The 22,684-nt window shown below is 48.9% G+C and overlaps 1 protein-coding gene across 6 annotated transcripts in view; it reads right to left on the minus strand.

Moving 5' to 3' along the window:
• Positions 1-3,186: 3,186 nt before the first annotated feature.
• Positions 3,187-22,684, minus strand: part of KIF1B (kinesin family member 1B) — a 151,126-nt gene continuing 131,628 nt past the window's right edge. For 5 of the 6 annotated variants that reach the window (XM_049618126.1, XM_049618127.1, XM_049618131.1 and 2 more), the window contains 8 exons: positions 22,224-22,369; positions 21,798-22,037; positions 20,609-20,680; positions 18,221-18,342; positions 16,032-16,181; positions 15,489-15,681; positions 15,163-15,281; positions 3,187-14,515 (listed from right to left, as the gene is read on the minus strand). In XM_049618126.1, coding sequence (XP_049474083.1) covers positions 14,473-14,515; positions 15,163-15,281; positions 15,489-15,681; positions 16,032-16,181; positions 18,221-18,342; positions 20,609-20,680; positions 21,798-22,037; positions 22,224-22,369 — 1,085 coding nt within the window. In that variant the 3' untranslated portion in view covers positions 3,187-14,472. Of the gene's footprint in view, positions 14,516-15,162; positions 15,282-15,488; positions 15,682-16,031; positions 16,182-16,554; positions 17,317-18,220; positions 18,343-20,608; positions 20,681-21,797; positions 22,038-22,223; positions 22,370-22,684 lie in introns of those variants that run through there. The other variant, XM_049618129.1, reaches the window with a different exon arrangement.

Here is a 22,684-nt window from a genome sequence, read left to right on the forward strand (position 1 = left end):
GAAGGCAGCTGGGACACAAAGGATCAATAAGCAGTGGGTCTGGATTTGGAAAGGAAGGGACAATGTGACAACCAGACATTAGAGACAGATTCAGAAGAGGTGATTCTGGTAAGAATTTCCACCCCCTGTTGGCTTCTGCCAGTTCTTCCAGGATCCCATCTGCGGGCTCTGCTATCACCATAGCTTCCCCTTGGCTGTTTACCAGAAAATCTTTCAGTTTCATCAACTCTGGGAGGGGCCCATATGGCAGCCCATCTTGGAAGGCAGATGTGGGGGTGTCTGTAAGGCCATTAACTTGGACGACTTTTGTTTACAGTTCTGTAATCCTTTCCAAGTGGGGAAACACTTCAGACAGAGGGTTACTACACTGGGCCCTGAGCAGGAAGTTGTGTCAGTCTTCAGGCTTTTGTTTTAGGTGCCTCTTACATTTATAATTTTTCATTAGCTGTTAATGAAACTAATTTGGAATCTTGAAACCTTTTGGAGGCTTTGTTTGCTAGTTAAAACAGGTATCCTATTTGGTTTAATTTAGGAATTTCTGTTTTCAAGGGTACTTCTTTTCTTTCTTCTTTCTTTCTTTCTCTTTCTTTCTTCTTTCTTTCTTTCTTTCTTTTTTTTTTTTTTTTCTTAAGTAGGCTTCACCTCCAGCACAGAGCCCAATGCGGGACTTGAACTCATGACCCTGAGATCAAGACCTGAGCTGAGATCAAGATTGGACGCTTAACTGACTGAGTTACTCAGGTGGCCCTCAACAGTGGCTCAGTAGGACCCTAGCTGCAAATGGAGTTAACTCTCCCATTTTTGTACAGCCATATCCAGCCACAAATTGGGGGCAACCCCACTTTTCTCTGGTCTTATTTTGGGGCCTCCAGCCTGAAGGTTACCAAGCCAAATTCCTCAGGACACAAAACAAGCACAGTAAGATTCTGCTGTTTTTGCTAGATATCTACCACTTCTGGGACTATCGTTTTTAGACATAAAATAATCAGGTGTGCTGGAAGGTTGAACGCTTGTGTTTAGACTTGAAGAATCCCATTAGCTAAGACTTTGGGTTTCTCAGAGCCAAACTGGTACCCAAAAAAGGACATGCTGTGATGTTGAGGACTGTGTGTGTTTTACGGTTTACCTTGTTGCATGAAGTTCTCTTGAGGTTGGTGGGTGACCTGACCTGTTCCGTGACCAACTTACCCTATCACAGGAGTCTTCTGGAGATGGCAAGTGCTCTAACAGTCTTTAAATGCTCAACCTGTGCCCACAGATTTTTGTGGCTTTTTGGCCTGAGATCCCCGCTAACAAGCCTTTATCTATATTAAACAAGACAAACAAATGTGCATCTTAATGCATTGGCAGCAACCAAGAGATGTTACAAGTATCCTGGCCACAAGATGGCCCTGTACGTACTACCACCAATTCCCTTGGAAACTTGCTGAGGTTTTCCATTAGGGGACTTACGATCTGAAAGGCTAGGGGCTTGCTCTGGGCAGACCCTCTGCCAGCTCAGTTGGGCTCTGGGCAAATATGGCAGGCAACTTGGGCTGCTAGCCCAAGCTGATCTGCCCTGTAAAGGAAAGCTGATTATCTCAGGAGCCCAACACAAAAAGAGCAGAGCTCAGAACCAGGAGGAACTCAACCAACAGGCAGTGAGAAAGGCAGTGAACCCAAACGGTTCACGGGTACCACATCTGTGTTTCTCATGGCTTCCGAATGCTGCTGGAAGTTCGTCTTGGATCCCACTACTGCCACCAAATCTGTTAAATAACAAAAATTCAACAAAATACATTTTAAAGATCTAATTGGCTTTCTTAATCGATTCATGAATAGGGCAGTACCTGGCTAGCAAGTAGAGAAGAGCTCCAAAGGTTACAGAAAAGGAAAGGCTTGTGAAGGTAGAGAGGAAGTGGGGAAAAAGGAAATTGTTAGCAAAGAATCTGTTGTTTTAGGCAAGGTTGCCTTCCTCAAGGGAACAGAAGGGTCCATCAGTAAATTTCCTAATGCTGACCAGGAAATTCCCATGTTGATTGGTTAAGTTACATTCCTGGGGGGTTGAAAATGGCAGTTAGGTTAGGGATTGAGTGTTGGTTTTCTGACTTGGGGCCTTAATCTAAATGCCACCATTTTGGGCCTGTAGTTTTCTTTTTAACATTTCCAGTAATAGTTCTTGTCTTAAAAAGTTGGTTTTTTCTGGTGTTGCTGTAGCCATTCCAGTCCTCTTGTGGATTACTATTTGCATGGCAAATATTTCCAACCTTTTACTTTCAACCTGTTTGTGTCTTTGAAACTAAAGCAACTCTAGTAGACAGCATGTTGTTGGATCCTGCTTTTTGAAAACTTTTTTAACATTTATTTTTGAGAGACAGAGTGAGACAGAGCACGAGTGGGGGAGGGATAGGGGGGTACAGAATCCAAAGCAGGCTCCAGGCTCTGAGCTGTCAGCACAGAGCCCAGTGCAGGGCTTGAACTCACAAGACCACGAGATCATGATCTGAGCTGAAGTCAGACGCTTAACCAACTGAGCCACCCAGGTGCCCTAGATCCTACTTTTAAAAATCCAGTTTGACAATCTCTGCATTTTGATTGGAATTAATTTATTCATATGTAATTATTAATATAGGTGGATATATGAATGCCACTTAGCTATTTGTTTTCTATGTCTCATGTCTTTGTTCCTCTGGTCAGCTTTTACTGCTTCTTGTGTGTGTGTGTGTGTGTGTGTGTGTGTGTGTACACGTGTGTATACCACTATAATCCCTAAGTTGATTTTTAACTGTGTCTTTTTTTGAGTTATTTTCTTAGTGGTTGTCTAGAGATTACAATGTGTATCTCTTATTATAGTGTACTTCAGCTTAGTACTGAAAATTCTGGTAAAATATAGCAACTTTACTATATATAGCTCCATTTCCTTATTCATCCCTTTTGCTATTACTGTCATATACATCAGTATGTTATAACCCCAATAATACATGTTATAATTGCTAGTTTAAACACTGTTTTTTAAAAAATTAAGAAAAGAGGAAAATATAAAGTGTTTTCTTTTTTGTTATGTGTTTATCATTCCAGGGATCATCACTCCTTTTGGTGAACTTCAGTTACTGTCTGTCGTTGTCTTCCATTAGCCTAAGGCCTTCCTTTAGTATTTGCGTATTTCTTCTTGTAGTATTTCCTGTAGGACAACTCTGCCAGCCCTAATTCTTTTTTTTTTTTTTTCTTTAAATCTGGGAATGTCTCTAACTTGCCCCTGTTTTTTTGAAAGATAGTTTTGCTGGGTATAAAATCCTGGCTTGCTGAGAATTCTTTGAGCACTTCAAGGACCTCATTTCAGTGGCTAGGACTTTTAGTTTCTGCTGAGTAGTTGGTTACTGTCATTCCCCTATATATGGTGAGCTGGTTTGCTCTTGCTGTTTTTAGAACTATCCCTTTGAACTGGTTTTCAATAGGTTAACTATGATGTATCTAAGCGCAGATCCCTCTGTGGTTATCCTAGAGGCCCACAGGGTTAGAACTGTAAATGAATGTCTTTCAACACATTCAGGGAGTTTTGAGCCCTTAATTTTTCACATATTTTTTCTGCCTTTTCTTTCCTCTCCTCCTAGAACCCCCATTTCACATATGCTGGTACACTCTGTCCAGATTTTTTTACTTTTACATTTTTAGTTTGGCTTCCTGATGGTTACCCTGTGTCTACCTAACTTAGCTGCCAGCTGAGGATTTGAAAGTCATGCCAGACCCACTGGAGGCCCTCGGGCCCCCACCCTCGGTGTTTCTGTACGCATCAGGAGCTGTGCTCACAGCTCTCCCAGGCCTCAACTTTGCTGTGGCTTTTGCTTGCGGCTGGGCTTCCAGAATTTCCCGTGCACATTTGCAGGTTTCTGGTAGCCAGGGACATGCTGAGCACTTACCTCGTCCTCCCTCCCATGGCACTCTCACTTTCAGAGTCTCCCCATTAAGTTTCTGGCTAGTCTGCTTCCTGCCCAACTGAGACCTCAGGCTAGCAAGCCTCGGGTTTTTCCCATTCCTCACCAGGTTTGCCACTTTTAGCTGACAAAAAACCCTACAGCTCTCCCCCTCCACCCCAAACCAAAGATGGTCAAGTATGCCCCATTCAGAGTGGAGCCCTGATCTGGTAAAACGGCTTCCCTTACCAACAGACAGACAGTGGGGATGGGGGAGAGCCCCAGGGGAGAGGGCTGCGGGCCTCCACTGCTCTTACTTGAAGAAGTTATAGTAGTTTTTCCCAAGAGTAATTGCTTTTTAATTCATCTGCCTTTGGTCAATTTCCAGAGTCTTGAAACGTTTTTAATACTTTTTCCAAGTTTTAGGCTTTTTTATGTTTTGCAGACTGCCTGTCCTCTTCACACTGGGGGAGGCCGGAGCTCCCCCCAAAGCACTGCCCTTTTGTCTGCACTGAGGGCCTTCACCTGGAGTCCACCAGGGGGCACTCAGGGGCCTGAGAGTTTCCAGACACTGATTTGGGGGCAAAGTGAAACAGACCCTGTGCCGAGGCTGCCTCCACTGGCACTCCTCTTCCGTAGGCTGCGTTCAGCACCTCAGCCTCAGAGCACAGGGGAGAGACACCAAGAAGCAGAACATTGCAGGGAGAAGCTTCAAAAAGGATGAAGGGATCAGGAACCTCCCCCAAGTCCTGTTCTTCTCCAGGGGCTAACTAGAATTTGCAGGGTCCTTTGGGGGCCTGGCTGGCTCAGTCAGTAGAGCACGTGACTACTGATCTTCGGGTTGTGAGTTTGAGCCCCATGTTGGGCAGAGTTTATTTTAAAAAGTTTTCAGGGTTGTTGACTGCAGGGGTACTGCCTCCTGTCTGTCCTGCCTCCTTCTCAGGGTGGGCACAGCAAAGTGAGCTCATGCCTAGGAGAGTTCCTTGCAAACTTCAAATCGCTACACAGTTTTAAGATGCCATTATATGTAATGTGACAAGGAGACTCAGTGCAGGGAAAGTGGCTTTCTCAGCTAGTCAGTGGCAGAACGGAACTTAAACCCAAGTCTACTAAGAGCCCAGTACTCTATCCTCATGGGAATAGCAGGCCATAATCAGGCAGATTCACAGAGACATGTTTCCCCAGCAAAATTGGGTTTAGCTGCATATTAGAGACCTTTAGTTGACCTTAAAAGGAAAGTTAAATAGAAATTAACTTTCAGGGTCCCTGGGTGGCTCAGTCGGAAGACGTCTGACTCTTGATTTCGGCTCAGGTCATGATCCCAGGGTCATGGGATTGAGCCCCGCGTCAGGCTCCACACTTAAGGTTTTCTCTCTCTCTCCCTCTGCCCTTCTCCCCTGTGCTCTTTGTCTCTCTCTCTCTTGAAAGAAAAGAAAAGAAAAGAAAAGAGAAAAGAAAAGAAAAAAAAGGGAGGAAGGAAGGAAGGATGGAAGGAAGGAAGGATGGAAGGAAGAAAAAAATACACATTAACTTTCTATGACTAGTTTTGGAGAACAAATGACACTTCTGGAAATTGTACAGGTTGAATTTCCACAATGGCTCCGATCAAGAAAGCCTCGGCGCCTCCACACCTTTCAGCTTTGTTGCAAGGATTTCCTCTTTCTGTGGGGCTTGGTCGCAAGGAAAGCCTACCATCAGGTTTTGTTGCAGGAACAAATTGATTGCTCTAGTCTGAGATTTGGCAAGCGAGAGAAATGCTGAGTCAATGTGACTAAACATCTGGACACACCCAAGTCACCACCGAATAGACATCATTTTAGGCAAACGTGTTTAAACACCTAATGGAACAGCCCCCCGTTCCTTTTCTTCTGTTACTGATGTTACGTGCTATGCGGCCTTCCCATTTCTTTGCTAAGGTGTGAACCAGTAAAAAATGCTGGTTCCCAGGACTGTCGGAAAACTACCACAAACTGGTTTAGAAGACACAGGTGTCCTGTCAGTCGGGTTTTCTCTTTTTTTGTAAGTGCCTGACACGCTTTGATGGCTGGGGTATCCGCTTCGTAGATGGCTCTCTCAAATAAACATTTTGCCGGCCCCGCCCCTAGTGAAAGCGCCAGCCCCTCTCTCCCCTCCTGGCTCCCCAGGCTCCTCTGTTTTAGAGATCTTGGTTGGGTTAGATAACTGACCATTTGGGCTACTTGTTTTTTCTCTTCCGACTTTAAATTCCTGTTTTTGTTTTAAATTCATCAATAAAGAGTGAGCCCAGCCTAACCCGGGATCCCCTCCCGCCCTAATAAAAAGCAGAACCCCAGACCCGGTTCTCTCTCTCTCTCTCTCTCTCTCTCACTGTAATCTTGCCGGGTGGCCCCAGGTGTACCATGCAATTTCCAGGTCCTATAAAAATAATAAACCCTGTGTTTGGTTCTCCAGTTTCCTGACTTATTGCTGAAGGGACTCTTGCAATCATAATAACCGTGGGACTGAGACGAAGGCAAGTGTCTCCCAGAGATGAACAGAGTAAGGCCAGAGAATGCTGACCTTTAGTTTGCAGAAAATCCTCAAATGCTTGGCTTATAAGGCTTAAGAAAGTCAACCCACAGTATCATCCACCTTAACTTTTAGCCTTGCCCTAAATCCCCAAATCCCCAATCAAACCAGAGGCATGAATTCTACAAAAACAGCCCTTCTGTGCAAATCTCCCAGGGAAGAAAAACAGACTTATGTACGGGGGTGTGTAAGTTAACAAACACACTAGTTGGGGCAGATTTGAAAATCCCCCTGCACTCACTTGCTCTAATTCCTGCGAATGACCTCAAAGGACTGGTTCACCTGCTAGGTAGAAAGAGCAATTTTAGGAAAAACCAGGAGACCACGTATTCAAAAGCCAGAGGAGCAAGCAGGTGACATACTCAGGGAAACTAAATTAAAACAGACTATGCAGAGACCAGGAGTTCCCGAGGGAAACAAAATCTCCACAACCGACCAAAAGTGGAGGGACCAGGAACATCAGGTAGAAAAGTAATGCATTCAACGTGCACAGTTCCATGGGGCCTCCTAAGAGACACGGTGACCTTCAAGAGAGCCTACACGACCCTGGATGAGGTCTAGTTGTGGGGGACAACCAACTCTGTAAAACAAACTCCATTTCGCTGTAAAGTCCAGTGGATTTCAGGAAGGCAGGGCCCGACATAACCCTGAGAGCTGACCTAACTTCTCTGACGGATGAGTCCCAGGGAGACAGACCGTTGCCACCAGAAGAGGCCCCCGGCAGTGGCTGTTGCTGTCTGCTGTCCCTGGCGGCCTCCGGGAACCGTGGTGACATGGTGGCACTGCCGTAGGACTCGAGACCCAGCTCTCTGCCGTGTGCCAGGCTACGAGGCTATCGCTCTAGCAAAACTCTCCACGCTGGTCTCTTCCTGTTGCCAGGTTTCCCTTCCCGGTCGCTCATTCCAGTCTGCACACACACGCGCACACACACACACACACACACACACATCTGTAAAGCTTTCTCCTTTCTTTGGGGCATCTGGGTGGCTCAGTCGGTTAAGCGGCCAACTTTGGCTCAGGTCACATCTTGTGGTTCGTGGGTTCGAGCCCTGCATCAGGCTCTGTGCTGACAGCTCGGAGCCTGGAGCCTGCTTTAGATTCTGTCTCCCTCGCTCTCTGCCCCTCCCCCACTCGTGCATACTCTCTCTCAAAAATAAACAAACTTAAAAAAAAAAGCTCTCTCCTTTCTTCAAAACACAAACCTCTCCTGGACTCCATATTCTTGTCCCTTCTCCCCTCTACAGTACAAATCTCCACAGGAATTTTCTGTACTATTTCAACGTCTTCTCCCCCACCTTTCCCCTGAACCCACCCCAGGTAGGCCTACTTGGCACCACTCAAGACGACGTCGCTCTCCTCGCCAACGACCTTTGTAGGGCGGGGGCACTTGTGACGTCTTCTCCCATGTGAAATGGGTGCCGTTACTGGAACATTCCTGCTTCTGCCAGCCCCTCACAGACCCCCAGGAGAGAAATGATAATTGTTGAGTTTGGGAAGCATGGACAGCCTGGCCGCTGCCTCCCCCCTGAGAAGACTCACCTGCCCTCAGAGCACACGGTCTGTAGTTCCTCATACTTCCGTGACTTGCAGTGGGCCCACAACAGTGGCACTGCTGTCCCTTGGAAGCTGATCGGGAACGCAGAATGCGCTCAGGGGCGCTTGGGTGGCACAAGTGTCTGACTCTGGATCTCGGCTCAGGTCATGATCTCACAGTTCCTGAGTTTGAGCCCCAGATCGAGCTGTGTTGATGGCGTGGAGCCTGCTTGGGATTCTGTCTCTCCTTCCCTCTGCCCCTCTCCTGCTTGTGCATACATGCATGCACTCTCTCTCAAAATAAGTAAATAAATTTAAAACCAAAAAAAACAAAAGTAAAGAAAAGAAATGCAGAATTTCAGGCTGCACCCCAGGCCCACTCAGCCAGGATCCACGTTTTAGTGCGATCGCAGGCGAGTCTGGCGAAGTCCAAGCTCGCCGACCCTCTAGCCCTCACATTCTCTAATCGCACCTCTAATCGTCAACAAGACTGACCTGCCACGTGCCTTATTCGTTTCTCGGTTGGCTCTGAAATTGGGAAACAGCGGCGGTATTCTCTGGCCCCCTCAAACTGCCTGGACCTCCCTGTTGCCGAAACCTGTGGTCGCTGCTCCGTCTGCCCTTAACCTGGCGGCTGCACCGGACACGGTTCTGCAAACACGTCCTTAACCTGGTCACCACGTGCCGCTCTCTCCCCGCGGCCGCTTCCTCGTCTTGGCCGAATTGTCCTCTTCCCCGCCCCCCGCCCCGGACTCCTGGTCGCGGTGCTCCGGGACCCAACCCTTGGTTCGCAGGCCCCGCCACTCAGTCCCGGGTCTCCTGGCCTCTCGCCTTTCTCTGTCATCCTCACGCTGACAACCCCCAAGCGTACGTCCGCGGCCCCTCCTCTGCCCTGGACCCAACGGCCTCAGCGACTGGACAGTCAGGTGGGAACGTGGGCACCTCCAAGTGAACGTGACCGAAGCCAGATCCTTAATTCGGCCCCGCCCCCCCCACCGTTCTCGCAATCTTCTTCAGCTCAGGCAGTCGCCATGCCGGCTGGCCTCAGGCGCACGTCCCGAGCCACCTCAGCAAACCGTTAGGGTCTGACCACATCTCCCGCCTTCGCCGCTCCTACCTGGGTCCAGGCCGCCAGCTCCCCCGGGGAGCACCGGGGTGACAATTTCCTATTCGGTCTCCCTTCCTCCACCGGCCCCCTAGCCGCACGCCACCCTGGCTGCTCCCCACTCAGCAGTTAGAATGGTCTTCTGGAAACAAGAAGGATCGCGTGACTCCTCTCCCCCAGCCCTTCACTGGCTTCCTAGTTCACTCGCTGGGCCCTGGCTGCTTGCTGGGGCCGCGGGTTCGGGGTGCTCCCCCCCTTAGCCCACACCAGCCTCCCTGCCGTCTTTGGAACCTACGGGGACACACCGCTGCCCCCAGGGCTCACACGCGTGTGTGTCCCCTCATTCAGGCGTCCGCTCCAGCGTCTTGTCAGCACAGGCCTTCTCTGACCACGTGGTCCGAAAGGACGCCTCCCTCTCACCCCTCCTCACCCTCCCTCAGCTGCCATTTGCTCTGTCACTGGGCGCTCGACGTTACGCATTCCACACTCGTCACAAAGGTCCTTCCTCAAGGGTGCGGGAGTGCCAGGGCACGTTCTGTTTGCTGCTGAGTCATCACCTCCCACCACGGCATCACTGCCTTCCGCCTGAACGCTGCTTCTCCCCGCCCTGTCTGTCCGCGAACAACCAGCACAGGGGTCCCTGCTCATGCCCTGCTCCCAACGGGAATTCGTTAAATTAAGCACACGGGGTGAACAATTCACTTTCTCCCTCCAGAAAAACCACACCGCCACCGCAGAATCATTGGTAGGTATATAAACAGGAGCTTCGGGAGAACCCAGACCACACTCGGGAGGAAGGCACTTTCAGGGAAACGGCACAAAAAAATAGCACCGGGCTCTGTGATAACCCTACTTTGAACGATCCGAAAAGAACGTGTTGGTCACACCATGGTAACTTTTGGCCTAGAAAGGTCATATCTCTGCAAGTCCAGAAGAGAAATCTTAAGTAAATACCTTTCAAAGGATGCAAGAATAAATGCATGTCAGGAGCCTTCTGATGCACTGGTTGTACCTTTATTATTTTTACCTCGTTCACTAATAGTTCCGTGATGCAAGGTTACCATACACAGTTAGATAATGTCTGCATTGCACATCTAAGGCTATACAGCAAAAGAACGAGAATTAGTACAAATACAAGAACTATATTTACATTCTGTATACTCAAGCTCCAAACATCAGATCATATTTACATAATAAAACATGAAAATGAAAATCTGAAATTAATAATGTACATTGTTGCTAATGTGCTCAACTCCTTACTGGGGAGAGATCAGTTTGCAAAGTCTTGGTTCAAAAAGGCCACGTATGCTCCATGGGTTCTGTTGCAGCGCACGAGGATGGCGAGGAGAGACCCCGACAGGTGGCGCCTTGCACGCGAGCAGGCCGATGGACTCCTCGGGTGAACAGATGCCAGAATGTGCAGCCTGAAAAAAGGGAACTCGGACACACGGAGACGACACACAACAGCCAGGGTTTGGGAGGAGACCAACCTCAGCTCGGACCTTCTGAGCACAGCTTGTAACATGAAATTTGGATCAATTCTCATTCTTTCCGTTAAATGATCACAAGCTTTCCTAAGGTTTCATGGGGTTCAAATACGACTTTCATAAATGGCCTTTTGAACAACAGCAGCAGATAATCTCTCAGCTGACATTTCAATTTGCTAAGGAAGCACAAATCAATACGTTCCTGCTACATACAGTAAAGGTCTGGCCACACACGTGGGTGTATCGTCACTGGCCACAGTGGACAGCTGCAGTGCGTACGGGCCAGAGTCCTGTTTAAAATACATTCAGCAAACCTTCCACGAGCAGCAGCAGAATTAGTGTTTTCCTTTTAAGGAGCAGGTTAACAATCACATTTTAATAAGGGAACCCAAAGCAAAAACGAAGGACCCGAGTCCAAGAGACAAACGAGCGAGCCCTGATCCCGTCCTGGAGACCCGTGTGGAACACAGCACGAGGAAACGGAGAGTACCGATAGCTGCCACACACTGGGTCATCCGCTCTTTTCCAGTCCAATGTGCAATTAATTACAGCACTATAAATATACATATACCTTACAAAATTAAATATCCCTGTAAATTAGAACAAGCAGCAGGCAACAAAGTCTTTGCTTTGAAATATGTGCCAGGAGAAGTCATTTTAATTTTAGAGCCTTAAAGACCTTGCACAATGATTTTACCTTATCCCTTCATCTTAAAAGAGCTGAAAGAAAAATCCATCAAAAATATGAGTAGTTGTTTAAGTTCTATGCAGCTGAAGGGAAAAGAAAAGTAAAACAATAGTGGTCGTTTAGTGGGGGGTGGGGGGGGGTGGGAATCGCTTCCCTTCCCCTCACAGTGAGCGCTCGAGCACTGTAACGACGTGCTGGGATCTGGGCGCCCACCACCCAAGCTGCCAGCAGCGGCCCTTCCCCACGCCCCTGGCTGTGTGCACGGCTGGCTGGCCCTGCACGGCCTGGCCCGAGAGCTGGCTGACCCCCAGGCAGGCACAGAGGGGAAGAGGCTGTGGGTCCCGGTTTGGTGTGGGCTGTGAGGCCGAATTTTGCTTTGGCAGGAGAAAGGAGGGTGGGGAAGGAGGGGAAGAGAGGATTACTTCTAACTGGAACTCATTTCTCCTTAATTTGCATAAGAGCTTTTTCTTTCTTTTTTTTTTTTTTTGCTTGTTTAAAAGAATGCTTTAGGGAAAAAAAAAAAAAACCACAAAAGAAACCCCTTACTTACAAGGTAGTTTCCTTAAATACTAATATTAATATCATCTTAAGTATCAACTTTCCTGCCACCGTGGCTTCAGCTAAAGCCTCGTAAGTAGCTCCTGCCATAAATGCTCTCTCAGCTTCACAGTAGGGATGCACCTACCCAGAAAGAGAACATTAATCCCGAAACTGTTGCAACTCGGTCTGAAAACGGGCCGCTGGAAGAAGAGGGGCCACCAATAAGGGCTGTCCTCAGATGGAGGGAAGCACACCTGCCTGAGACCGTGCGGGCCGCGCACGTCCTGCTTCCTCAGGAGGCCCTCTTACCCGGGGGGTGTCACGAACGGTCCGGTCCTACCTGTCTTAATACCCGACACCTCCAAAGCAAAGACTTTCCAAGCCAGTTTTGTTTTGAGTTAGAAGAAAAACCGAACGTCATTTCAGTTTGTCACATGATTTTACTCTCCCTCAGCCCTCCCCACCTCCCTCTGTCACAGATCCAGGGCCCTCTGTCAGACTCTGTGACAAACAGCAGTGGCACCTGTGACTTCACTAAAAGTCATCTTCCAATTTCATCATTTCCCTGCAACTGGATTTCATTCCAGTCCAGAAGCTGTCTCTAAGCACCGACAGATCCTGGATTTGAGTATACACCAGAAGGGCATACCGTGCCCATTAGACGATGAAGGAACCCCTAACTACATTAAAAATCTCACACACCGCTTAGAAAACAAGTAACATCACAGTTAATGACCTATGTTTAAGGAGAGGAAAAAAGTTAAAAACCTACTGTAGAGTTTTTATTGATCACTTTTCAGCTAAGGTCACCGCCTGCGATTTCTATCCTTTCTTTTAAGCTCACCACGATTCACTTTTCCTCCCCTTGGCAAGGCAATTGTACCGAAGCTGGGAGACCTGTTCTCAGAGACGAGCCCAACCGGGAAGTCAGGAGCAAGGGTCTGTGGCCGGCGTGCTGCCCGGCTCTGGTCCACAGCACCAACCGTGCACCAGCCCCTGCCCCCGTCCTGCCTGACGCAGACAGTCGGCCGGACCCCACAGAGTCGGCAATTCACGGCTGGGGGCCCTCAGTCTCCACGAGGTGGGAGAGGGCAGCTACTTTCCTGAGCGCCCGAGGGGTGGTCAGAGCTTCGTGTGAGGGAGGTAAGAAGGATGGTACAAAACACCCCAGGTCAACTGGCAAAGCAGCTGGAGTAACCCGGAGGCCTTCTCTTCCCCAGCTCGTTCCTAGAAAACGTAACTTTAACTGGCAGCGGAAAGAGAAAGAGTATCTATCTTCTTCCGTGATGGCTTCTGGATGCAGACGACCCTGATCCGTCAGGGAAGGAGATGGGCAGCAGCGAGCTTCCTCCTTCCTCCTCCGGCAGTATTTCCACATCCGACAAAGATGACCAAGGAGGAGAGGCCAGGCGGAGGCAGCAGCCAACCACTGGGGCCGTGGCTCAGGCGCACCTCCTCCCTGCCCCCGGATGTCCTCTTGTTTTGTTTTAGTGGTGGGAAGGGAGTGGTTTTAATCCTGGGATCCAGAAGGCAAAGCCTGCCGTGTCTGCGTATTTATGATTACAGGGGGGAGAAGCATTACCGAAAGTATTTTCAACTTGACAAGGATCATTGAAAATGCCCAGGAGTCAGAGGGAGGCTTCGCGTCTACACTTGAAGTTACGCTTGTTCGATCAAAGGGAGCTACAAGGATCACAAGGTCCCTGCTCGGCGTCACCATACTTATGATGGGAACAGTGACCCCCAGAAGGTGAGTCGCTCCCCCCTTGTGGATCATTGGTGTATGACGCTGCACTAATTCCAAACTGTACCACCGGCACTAATGCCAAGAAGAGAAATGAGAAATTCTGAGAGAAAAACAGTTCACAGGAATCCTGCTCTGAGGAACTGCTCTCATCCTACCGTCCGTCCGCCTTCATGAGCTGTTGCCAGATCCCACGGTCCTCTCAACCGTGCTGGCAATATCCTTGGCTTTTCCCTTCCCGCTGTTCCAGGCCTGCTACAAAGTCCTCCCTTCTCTCTTCCACTAAAAGAAAACCGCACAGCTACATTCTAACGAAGCTCCAATTTCAGAGAACACACCTGTGCCATTTCCAAGCTCACTACAACCTTTTCCCCGAATGGAAAATGCAGGGATTAGCAACGGCAAAAGGAGAGGGAAGGGGAAAAGGTAAGTTTTTTCCTTTTAGGTTTAAAAAAATGCCAGATGTTTCCTCCCTTAGTCTCTGAAGCCACCCCCCCAAAATTAAAGTGATATCACAAATAGAGAAAAGAAAAAAAGGTATTGTGTTGTCTTAAAAAACAGACCAAGATATCCAAAGACAGCAGTACAGACATCACAGGTGGTCATATGGGGACCCATCATACAAAAGGAAGCCAAAAGTCACGAAAAAATAATTTGGAGATTCACCGGAGCCCTTCTGGGTCGTTTGTGTTTGTTCGTTTGTTTTTCTCCCTTTTGTTAGGCCACGTGCTATTACCACGATTCTCAGCACAGGAAAAAAGAAGGATACAAAGCAACGGAGACGGGGACCAGAAGAGCGAGAAAGAGTGTTGACAGGAGGGAAAGCAGTTACGCCACAGGCTTACACACGAGAGGGGCCGTCAAGAATCACAGAGAAAAGTGAGGGGCAACACTGACTTTATCTCTCGAAGGCGAGTGAGGGCGCTCGGCAGAGTCACTTAGTACTTCGGTTCGCTCGGGCACCTGCGGGACAGTTTCGACCTACAGGTGACAGAGGGAAAGGAGGTTAGAAAGCTGGATGCAGACGACCGTCTCCTCACAGGTCTCTTTCCTCTGCGGTTCCCTCCTTGAGCTTCTGCCCTCCCCTCCGGCAGCCAAGACCCAGGTCTCCAGACTCCCCGAATAAGCAGGCTAAGCTGTGGTCTTCCCCATTCTGGGGCCCCCGGACACACGCCCCTCACAAGCTCAGAGGTTTGATCACAGGGCGGAATTCTGGGACACCTTGAAGGTTCTCACCACCTTCCCTTGACTCAGTCCCATGGACCCCAGCTGCAGACCCCTTCAGAACGAAAAGTCAAGGGGCGCCTGGCTGGCTCAGTGGGTGGAGCATGGGACTCTTGACCTCGGGGCTGTGAGTTCAAGCCCCACGCTGGGTGTAGAGATTATTTAAAAAAAAATAAACCTTAAAAAAAAAAGTCAAAGCAGGGCATTGACTGGGTACAGATGTGACCAGGTCCTCTTAGCCATTCAGGACACCAGGAGGCACCACCATCTCATAACTACACTCGACGTTGCCCTCCTTCCTCTATTTTCAACCTACTTTTGGGGAACAAGACTTCCTTCTCAGTTTACATTGATGTCACTGGGGCCAAAAGCCAGGAGAAGAAGGAAACATGAGGACTTCTTACCGTATCGTGCCAGCAAGCAGTGGGTTAAAGGCATACAACCAGTCGTTCATGTCTTTGTCATTGAGAGCCTGTAGAAGGACCCCACGGTGCTTCGTGCATACAGCAAAGATGTTAGGTGTCTGAAAGAGACATGGGTAAGTGGAAAAGTTACGATGGCTGCTGACAATGGGGACCACCCTGCCATATCACAGGTGCCCAGCACTTCATATTGAAGGTTCAGAGAGACCGGACACATAGGAGAGATGCCACAGCACACAACAGAGAGTTCGGAACTCAGCAGGGAAGGGCCGACGGTGGCAATAAAAAGCCAAGAGAGCAGGACTGACCTTCACCATGGCCTGCTGGTCCTCACTGTATTCCACCTGTGCTGTGGACAGGTTAATGATGCCACGCTCCACTGGGTCTTTGTCGCTGTTATAGATGAAGACATAAGGGCGACGGACCACGACGAAATGTTTAGCCCAGTTGCTATAAAGCGGTTCCTTGAAATGCAGGTATCCTTTCTTAGAGACCACTGAGCTAAAAAGGACAGTACAAGAGAGGTTAGTTTCTCACAAAAAGAAAGGAATCATGGCCCGAGGACCATGAAAATATGTCTCACCTGGACCTAGTCCCTATAATGAACAAAAGAGGCAAAAGATCGCTTTGGCCTAGAATCTTCTCCGCTGAAGTAATACTGCAAAACAGCATAAAGCAGCACCATAGCAGATGCCTTGCAAGACACAGGCGAGCAGGATCCCAGCCCAGCTCTCTCCTCCCGGATTCCATTGGCATTAGACGGTAACATTCACCTCACGTACAAGAGCAGAGAGTAAATTACTGCTGATTTCTTTCTTAAACCTGGCATCCCTGGGCAATACAGTACTCACCCTGGTCTAATTTCTTCAATATCTGGAACAAGATTGAGAAATTCATTTTTTCCTGCGCGGGCCAAATAGGGTGTTTCCACAGTTGGGACAATCTGAAACTGTTCAAATTCTGGGCAGGGACTAGAGGCCCGGGAATTGGCTTCTGGGGTCCTTTAAAAGAGAGAGGGGTTAGGGGAAACAAGGAGCTTCAGCAAGGTCAATCCATAATGTGCACAACCCCCTCACCAGGAGGAACGACACCTCCCTCAACAGCAGGGGCCTTGCAAACATCAGCTCCAGAGAGCTCGGCTGAGAAGACAAGCTGCTGTTAGGAAGTTAATTCCAAATTCAACTGGGGTCATCCTTCAGAAGCTACGAAAGCCACCACCAAATCACACAGTCCCTCTTCCTACTCTGAAGCCCTCTGAACAGAAGCGTCTTGGGCATGACCTCCATTCCCTTACATGTTTCTCTTTAGTCCCAAGGTCACAACTAGGGCAGTGGTCCTCAAAGTGCAGTCCCTGACCGGAGGCATCAACCTCACCTGGGAACTTGGTAGAAATTCAGTCTCGGGGCTCCGAGCCAGATGTACAGAATCAGAAATGCTGAGTGGAGTTCAGCCACCTGCACTTTTTAACAAGCCTCCCCAGTGATGCCGACGCGCACTAACGTCTGCGAACCGCTGCTCTAAGGGGCTGGCAGAGAGCACGCAAGCGGGAAGAAAGACCCGGCAGAGCGGAGCTGCAGCGCCGAGCTGGCCCGGTCAGGACAGTTACGGGAGGACTTCCTGTGCTCTGCGCTGTGACTTGTCATCGCAGAGCAGCCTAGCCTAATGACGTGTATCCCACCAATTCTACAATTTCTGGACACTTCACCACTTCTCGAGTCGGGATGCGCCTTGCAGCTGACGACGGGTCACATTTTAAGTAGCGGTGCTTTTTCTCTCTCAGTGGCACGTAAAATAATGTGTTATAGTTGATGACACCCTCAATTTAATTAAATTGCCTGGTTGTGTTACTTTCTCTGCCACGGTCAACTGTGGCAGTGCTGGTGTGGCAGGACAGGCAGCTGGACGGTACCAGGAGGGCTCTCTGACAGGTGAGCACGGTGAACGGAGACGGGCAAAGGAGTTTGATGGTGAGTTGCAAACGAGCGATTACAGTGATGATTCACAGAATCTAGACTACATTTGTCTCTATTGTTGTTATCAACACGTTTCACTGTGTCATCAAAATACTTTTTCCAAAGGAGTTTCAAACTGCTTTCCCCACGATGAGGCTTCCTCTGTCTGACAAGATTCGGGAGCCTGGCAAGGGTGGGCATGGAAGGCCAAAATGAGCATAGAGGGATTCAGAAGAGGAACCAAAGGTTTTTGTGCAGAAAGCTGCCGGGGCATGATGTGAGAAGGAGCAGGAGCGTCTCCCCAGGACTGGGATATCCAGAAAAGGCTCCCACATCCTTCTGAGTACTGCCGAGAGGGATGGTCCTGCCCTCAGCTGAGCACCACTGAGCTCTAGGAAGGCTGGAACTTCCCCTGGTTCTGAAATTAGCTTCTCTCAGTGAAGTCTGGATACTTGCTTTTTATTTATTTATTTTTTAGGTTGATATTTATTTATTTTTAGTAGTCTCTACTACCAATGTGGGGCTCAAACTCACGACCCCAAGATCAAGAGTTATATCCTCCACCAACTGAGCCAGCCAGGCACCCCTTTCATCTTTTTTATCAAAAAAATTTTTTTAAATGTTTATATACTTATTTTCTAAGTGTTTAATTATTCTCTCTGCAGGGGCAGAGAGAGGAGGAGACACAGAATCTGAAACAGGCTCCAGGCTCTGAGTTGTCAGCACAGAGCCTGATGCGGGCCTCGAACCCATGAACTGCGAGATCATGACCTGAGCCAAAGTCGGATATGCAACTGACTGAGCCACCCAGGCGCCCCTAAAAAAATTTTTTTTAATGTTTATTTATTTTTGAGAGAGGAGAGAGTGGGAGAGAGAGAGACCGAGTGTGAATGGGGTAGGGCCAGAGAGAGAGGGAGACACAGAATCCGAAGCAGGCTCTAGGCTCTGAGCTGTCAGCACAGAGCCCCATGCGGGGCTCGAACTCATGAGCTGTGAGATCATGACCTGAGCCCAAGTCAGATACTTAATCAACCGAGCCACCCAGGAACCCCTTATTTATTTTTTTAAAAGCAAACGAGGGTACTTACTTCTGCTCCTGAGAGTTGCTCCGAGCTTCTACCAGAGAAGGGCAGGTGGAGGAGGGAGTGAGGGTGGCGCTGCTGAAGCTGGACACGGACGGATCCCGTCCGAGAGGAGAGATATCAGACAGCTGGAGGCAAACACAAGACAGCGAGTGAGATTCGCTGGGAAAACAGAACGCCCCTGCAGCGAGGAGCTGTGATATAGATGTATATATATGTACGTATTTTTTTCAAGACTTACAAATACGGTATGGCCTGAGTGTCACAACAGGAATCATTTACAAAAGAGGCAAGGCTGGCTTTTTCTTTTGTGACTGTCCTCCTGCATTCAGTAAATGGCCCTGTCTCTAGGAGCCCAGCACTTAGAACAACAGGCACTATTCTAAGAATATGGCAGAGGCCCCGCCCTGCTGGCGCTTCCATTCTAAGTGGAGAAGGCAGACAACAAACAAATCCACGAACACTCTGAGAAGCGTCAGGTAGTCCTACGATCCAGCGGTTCTACTACTGACTATTTACCCAAGGAAAATGAAAACACTAATTCAAAAAGATATATGCACGCCTCTGCTCACTGTAGCATCATCTACACTAGCCAAGATATGGAAGCGACTCAAGTGTCTGTCAGTAGATGAACGGGTAAAGAAGACAGTGTACGTATACGCAACGCAGTATATACACAATGCACTCCACAAAAATGAATGACGTCTTGCCGTTTGTGACAAGATGGATGGACCCGGAGGGTACTCTGCTACGGGAAATACGACAGAGAAAGACAAATACCATGTAATTTGACTTATACGTGGACCTAAAAAACAAAAAACAAATGGATTCTTAAATACGGAGAACAAACCGGGGGGAGGTAGGTGAGGGGATGGGTGAAACAGATGACGGGGATTAAGAGGTACAGGCTTCCAGTTATAAAATAAATAAGGGGCGCCTGGGTGGTCAGTCGGTTGAGCATCCAACTTCGGCTCAGGTCATGATCCTGCGGTTCACAGGTTGGGACCCCACATTGGGCTCTGTGCTGACAGCTCAGAGCCTGGAACCTGCTTCGGATTTTTTGTCTCCCTCTCTCTCTGCCCCTCCCCAGGGCGCACACTCTCTCTCTCTCAAAAATAAATAAACATTAAAAAAATAAATAAACAGGGGCGCCTGGGTGGCTTAGTTGGTTAAGCATGCAACTTCAGCTCGGGTCATGATGTCAGGGCTCATGGATTCGAGCCCTGCGTCGGGCTCTGTGCTGATGGCTCAGAGCCTGGAGGCTGCTTTGGATTCTGTGTTTCCCTCTCTCTGTGTCCCCTCCCCTGCTTGCACTCTGCCTCTCTCTTAAAAAAATAGAGATTAAAAAAATTGTTTTTTTACTTTTTTTTTTTTAATGTTTTTATTTTTGAGACAGAGAGAGACAGAGCATGAGCAGGGGAGGGGCAGAGAGAGGGAGACACAGAATCCGAAGCAGGCTCTAGGCTCTGAGCTGTCAGCACAGAGCCCGACGTGGGGCTCGAACTCACGGCCTGTGAGATCATGACCTGAGCTGAAGTGGGACGCTTAACCGACTGAGCCACCCAGGCGCCCCCCAAAAAAATTTTTTTAATAAGTAAAATAAATAAGTCACAGAGATGACAAGTACAACACAGAGAATACAGTCAATGATGCCGTAATGATATCCTATAGTGACAGATGGGGACTATACTTATTATAATCACGGTGAGCACTGAGTGATGTACAGAATTATTCAATCACTAAGTTGTACACCTGAAGCTACTATAACACTGTATGTCAATTATACTTCAATAAAAAAAACGTCAGATAGCGGTAAGTGCTACAGCAAAAAATAAACCAAGGAAAGAGGTCAGAAAGTTTCGGGACCTGTTGGCTTTACACAGGGTGGTTAAGGAGTCGATATCTGAGCAGAAAGATGAAAAAGATAAGGGAGCCTATCATGGGCACATCTGGAAGAAGACTATTCCAAGGGAAGGGACAGCGAGGGTGTAAAGATCTGCTATAGGCAGGAATGAAGCTGGCATGTCTAAGGAACAGCAAAAAAGGTTAAAGTGACTAGAACAGAGTGGATGCTGGAGAGGCTCTTTAAAGTGTTCATCTCACTCTTTGTCAAAAGCAACAACATTATGCCGCCAAGAACCTCAGGACCTCTAGTGTCCTGCCTTGCAGTGACGTACCAGCCCCTATAGGATCTTCCCTGAGGGATTTGGGGAAAAGCCAAAACGTTTCCCATCTGATTAACACCCTAAGAGACACCGGGGAGTACTCGTATCTTCAAAAGTCAGTGCTCTGACTCTAAAAAATGAAGATATGTCCTACATCCTCAAACACGATGCTACACCCATCTGAAGGCACCTAAAAGCAGGGAGACCCGGAGAGGAGATCTGAGCTCACCTTACAGTCACTGATGCTGCCATGCAGCTGGCTGAATTCCCGGTTGAAAGTGTGCGTGAGAAGTTGCAGGCACTGGGGACAGAAAGGCACGTGTAAGTTTCAGTGGTTAAATGAAGCCCTGGGTGCGAGGCAGGAAGAGAAAATAACAGGCCTAAGACACACAGTGGGGCTCAGGTGCTGACCAAACGGCTCCAGAAATTAAATACGAATACAGCAAGGGAAGCCTGGCATACGTCTAACAAAGAAGATAAATTCAGTGGATTAAAAAAGCCATTCTCAGGACCACAAAAATGAATGGCTGCCACCACCACAGTTTAGAGCAACAGCTCCCCTTCCGACTTGTCCCCGTACTAGAAGGCGTGGAGACCTCTGGATGGAAGTATTTTCTTAAACCAACTAGAAGGCCATTCGGTTATTGAAACAACAAGACAGCCCCCCGCCCCGGCCCCCACCATCTCTCTATTCCACTGTTGGCCAGTTGCCCAGGCTCCATATGCCTGGGAGTCATCCTCGACGACCCCTCCGCCCTCTCCCACCCCACCCAGGCAACAAGGGGGGCTGATTCCACCTCCCCGGTGTCTCTTCCGTGACTGCTCTTCCTCCTCACCCTGCGGCCTCTGGCCTCAGCTGAGACCCGCACCGTCTCTATCTGGAACACCGTGCTAACGAGCTCTTTGTGCCTCTAGTCTCTCGTCGCCACAAACCCACCTTCTCTATTGCTGCCACGGGAGTCTTCCTAAAACAGGAATACCTGCTTAAAATATTTCCGCATCACCCCAGGACCCTCTGAACTCTATTCCAGTCCACAGACCCTGCCAGGTCTGGTCCTGTCCCATGTCTCCGACTCCATCTCCTGCCTCTGCCCACATCGCCCGCGTGATTCCCCAGCGCTGACGGTACAGCACACGAGGCTCCCTCTGGCGCAGACTTTCAAGGTCAGCTCACCGGCGCCAGCCCGCGGAGGCCCCCTCCTCTGGCTCCCCCAGGTTCCAGACACACACCTCCATCACACACTTGTCACCCGGTTGCCTGGGGGCTCAGTACGGGTAGAAACTGAGTCTTATTCTACCTTCCCAGCTAGCACAGGCCTCGAAACAGAGGCCCTCAAGGGTGGTGGAAAATGAAAACTCCAGCTGGCTCACGGGGTCTCACGGGGGAAAACGCTCAGCAAAGAGAAAGGGGGTCACACCTTGGTAGCCAGCTCCTTCTCTCGATCCACCAGGCTTTCGATGTCCGTGGAGTCGTAGCCGCTGCTCTCGCTGGGGGTGATGGCACTTTCAAAGGTGGTGGTAGAGATCTGAGAGGAGATGCTGGTAGAGGTGCTGAGGGTCCCACTGCTGAGGCTGGGGGACAGTGAGTCACTCAGGGATTTGGGGATGCTGTCACCAAGTCTCTCGCGCAGCAGCAGGAAGTGGCGAGTTTTCTCCACCTAAGAAGGTCAACACAATGGCCTCAGCGAACGCAAAGCTCATTAAGATCTTCATAAGCGAAATATTGGGCCTCTACCACGATCGAAGGCTGAAAAGCCAGGATCATGTAGAGAAGGTGAGCATATGAGCCACACTTTGGGAGTTGTGCCCAAGAGTTCATCTGAGCAGCTCCTGCCCTCGGATACCTCGTGAAGGAGCTCCAGCTTCTCCAACTCCCACTGGTGCTCAAGGATGAGGCTGTCCCCGCGGGGCCGCCAGCCTGCTAAGTTCTCTTCTCCCCGCACGTAGGCCACTGACGTATCCAAGATTTTTCTTCTCCTTCTCTGCATGCCTGGGGCAAGAGGACAAAGTCTTTTATTCAGAGAAAAATCGGATTCCATTTTTAGCTCAAAACACACTAATAACTCAGATACATGGCAAACGAAGACACTTAGTCAAGATACCTGGGATTTTATTAATAATAATTCACCCCTTTTCCCCAAAGCAATTCTCTGAACCTCTTTTAAAACTGAGTTTTATATTCTTCGATAATTAGGGCGACTGTAACACAACCTGAGAAAATGCCCAAGTTGTTATGTTACATGAAAATATAGAAAGATCAAATTGTACCCTATGGTTCCAAATACATCCATACGAAGAAAGTAGG

This window comes from Panthera uncia (genome assembly GCF_023721935.1).
Source record: "Panthera uncia isolate 11264 chromosome C1 unlocalized genomic scaffold, Puncia_PCG_1.0 HiC_scaffold_4, whole genome shotgun sequence".
Taxonomy (NCBI): Eukaryota; Metazoa; Chordata; class Mammalia; order Carnivora; family Felidae; genus Panthera; species Panthera uncia.